The sequence below is a fragment of the Coregonus lavaretus genome (genome assembly GCF_964263955.1).
Source record: "Coregonus lavaretus genome assembly, chromosome: 22".
NCBI classification, from domain to species: Eukaryota; Metazoa; Chordata; class Actinopteri; order Salmoniformes; family Salmonidae; genus Coregonus; species Coregonus lavaretus.
The window spans coordinates 23536053-23538651 of NC_140009.1; the positions used below are offsets into that span (position 1 = coordinate 23536053).

General features: G+C 38.4%; 1 protein-coding gene across 1 annotated transcript; it reads left to right on the forward strand.

Moving 5' to 3' along the window:
• Window positions 1-274: 274 nt before the first annotated feature.
• LOC311149641 (UDP-GlcNAc:betaGal beta-1,3-N-acetylglucosaminyltransferase 7-like) lies at window positions 275-1522 on the forward strand (the record flags this gene model as incomplete). The annotated part of the gene is made up of 1 exon (XM_084186833.1): window positions 275-1522. The coding sequence occupies one exon, from the start codon at window positions 275-277 to the stop codon at window positions 1520-1522; it is 1248 nt and encodes a 415-aa protein (XP_084042959.1).
• Window positions 1523-2599: the final 1077 nt, after the last annotated feature.

A 2599-nucleotide genomic window follows, 5' to 3' on the forward strand; every position in this document is an offset into this window, starting at 1 on the left:
GTAACAAATAATGTTTTCTCCAAGAAAATAAAGTAATTGTAGGGGAATAGCACGGTGTCGTATCCAGTCTACTTTCAATGTAGCTGGACACGGGATAGTTGGTCTGTTGACTCACTAAGATTTAGCCAGCCTGTAATTTACGCGTAGCTCTCCATTTTTCAAAGGACAGTGATGGACTTCAAATGGACACTGAGTAATTAAATGCTATGAAATTAGGGGTGCCTATTCAATTGAAGGATTTCTCATTCATTCATACACGTTTTGCGCTATAGCTATGGATAATTTTTTCAGGAGAAAGAGGATATTGAAAACTCTCCTGAGCTTGTCTCTAGTTTTTGCGTCTTTCATGATGATCCAAAAGTTCAAGCTTGTGGATAACAGCATCAAGGACGATATGGAGGTTAAAAGCATGGGAGACACCGGTTGGTGTGTACCTGAGTGTGATTTATACAAAGGAAAACGCATATTGAAAAGCAGTTTGGGAAACTACTCGCCGCCAGTTATTGGTGATGATTTGGATGCGCCGCGGGTGACCGTCTCCAACGCTACTGCGTCTACTTGGGATGTACACGTTATGAACTGCAGTGAAGATTCAGCCGTAAGGAAAAATGATTGGTTTCGACGTTTGGATACGAGGTTCCACCAGTTTGTGTTGCACAGACATTGTCGATATTTCCCAATGTTGATAAACCATCCGGATAAGTGCAGGAATGGAGACGTGCACTTGCTCATGGTGGTGAAATCCATTATAGAACAGCATGATAGGCGAGAGGCCGTGCGTAATACCTGGGGTAGGGAACAGACAATTGATGGTAAGAGAATAAAAACGCTGTTTCTTCTAGGAAGCCCTACAAATGGCAAAGACACGAAAAACCTTCAAAAGTTGATTGAGTATGAGGACAAGATATATGGAGACATTCTCCAATGGGATTTTATGGACACATTTTTCAACCTCACCTTGAAAGAGGTTAATTTTCTTAAATGGTTTGATATTCACTGCTGCAGTGCCAAGTTTATATTCAAAGGGGATGACGACGTTTTCGTGAATACAAATAACTTGCTGGAATTTATTGGTTTCAAGACTGTGGACCGCAAAGATCTAAATTTATTTGTTGGGGACACCATTTCCAAAGCCATCCCCATCAGAAACCGCCAGAGTAAATACTACATCCCCAAAGAGCTGTTTGACAGACCGTACCCACCTTATGTTGGTGGTGGTGGGTTTTTAATGTCCTCACAATTAGCTCGCAGACTGTTCGTGGTTTCAGAGGACTTGGAGCTCTATCCCATTGATGATGTATTTTTGGGAATGTGCCTACAGAAACTACACTTGGTACCTGAGATGCACCCAGGATTCAGGACCTTTGGCATCATGAAACGCAGAGTGAGCCCAATGAACAGCGAACCGTGCTTTTTCAAAAACCTAATCGTAGTCCATAAACTGAGCCCTCAGGAGCTACTCATGATGTGGAGCGTAGTGGAAAATAAGGAGCTGGTTTGCGCCAAAAGGACTGCACCATGAGTGTCAACCTACAGCTCAATGGGACTCAAAGGTTATGCAAAAAACATTGTACAATTGTACAATTTAATTGTAATATTTGTATGTAGGCCTAGTAGGGCACACTACTGTCACTAAAAAGATCCAACTAAGAAACAATGTGAAAACAATCATGGGGTGATTTTTTTATACACATTTTAAATGAATTACATTTTTTCATTTTCACTGACCTGTTTGTTATTGTTTTTCTAATGTAAATAGGTAGACCCAAATCCCAACAGGAAAACCAAATAAGTAAATGCACATGCCTTAGGTCTATACAAAATGAACCACTTTTTCAGCCAAATCTGCAAATAAATTGCAGCATTTGACACTGAAAAGCCTTTTTAATGCTACAGTTTTATTAGTGCCTTTGAGTTTTGAGATTATGGATGTGTTAGTAAGACTAAAAAGGTGGTGATAACATTAAAATATAATTAGGGAAAGAACAAATTCTATAACAAATATTGAATTATAACAGATTGTAACAGATTCAATAAATATGTATTTGTTATATCAGTGTTTTACTGTAGCTGAGTGCTGGGTAAGAGTTGAGGGCTGCTGGGTGGATATCAGACACTGTAATTGTTGGTGTAGAAGATTGCAACAGGTGCCTCTGAAATACATCTTTGGCATCTCAAACAAACCAGAAAAAGAGCAACATTAGCACTGTCCAGCTTCATTTAGCTTTATTTAATCAAACATGGATGCACAAAATGGTTATAAATCTGCAGTCAATATGGATGGATATGTACTCAAAATACACAAGGACAATATATACACCTACGTAATTTAATAAATATGAGACAAAGTTAAGTCACTTTCTGACTTAGCTACCTATACAAAATTCAATGGCATATTAAGTAACATAAGAAAAGAAATGCAACATTATAAAGGTTTAGGGCTCTATAAAATTCGCGTTGTGGAGAACGGATGGAATCACGTAAACCAGACATTACAACGGAATTCAACAATATTCACATAGCCTATGTATTGAATTTAGTAGGAAATCAACCAAATCTATTGAACTTACTAGAAAATGCATTCATTTGCCCAAGTGAA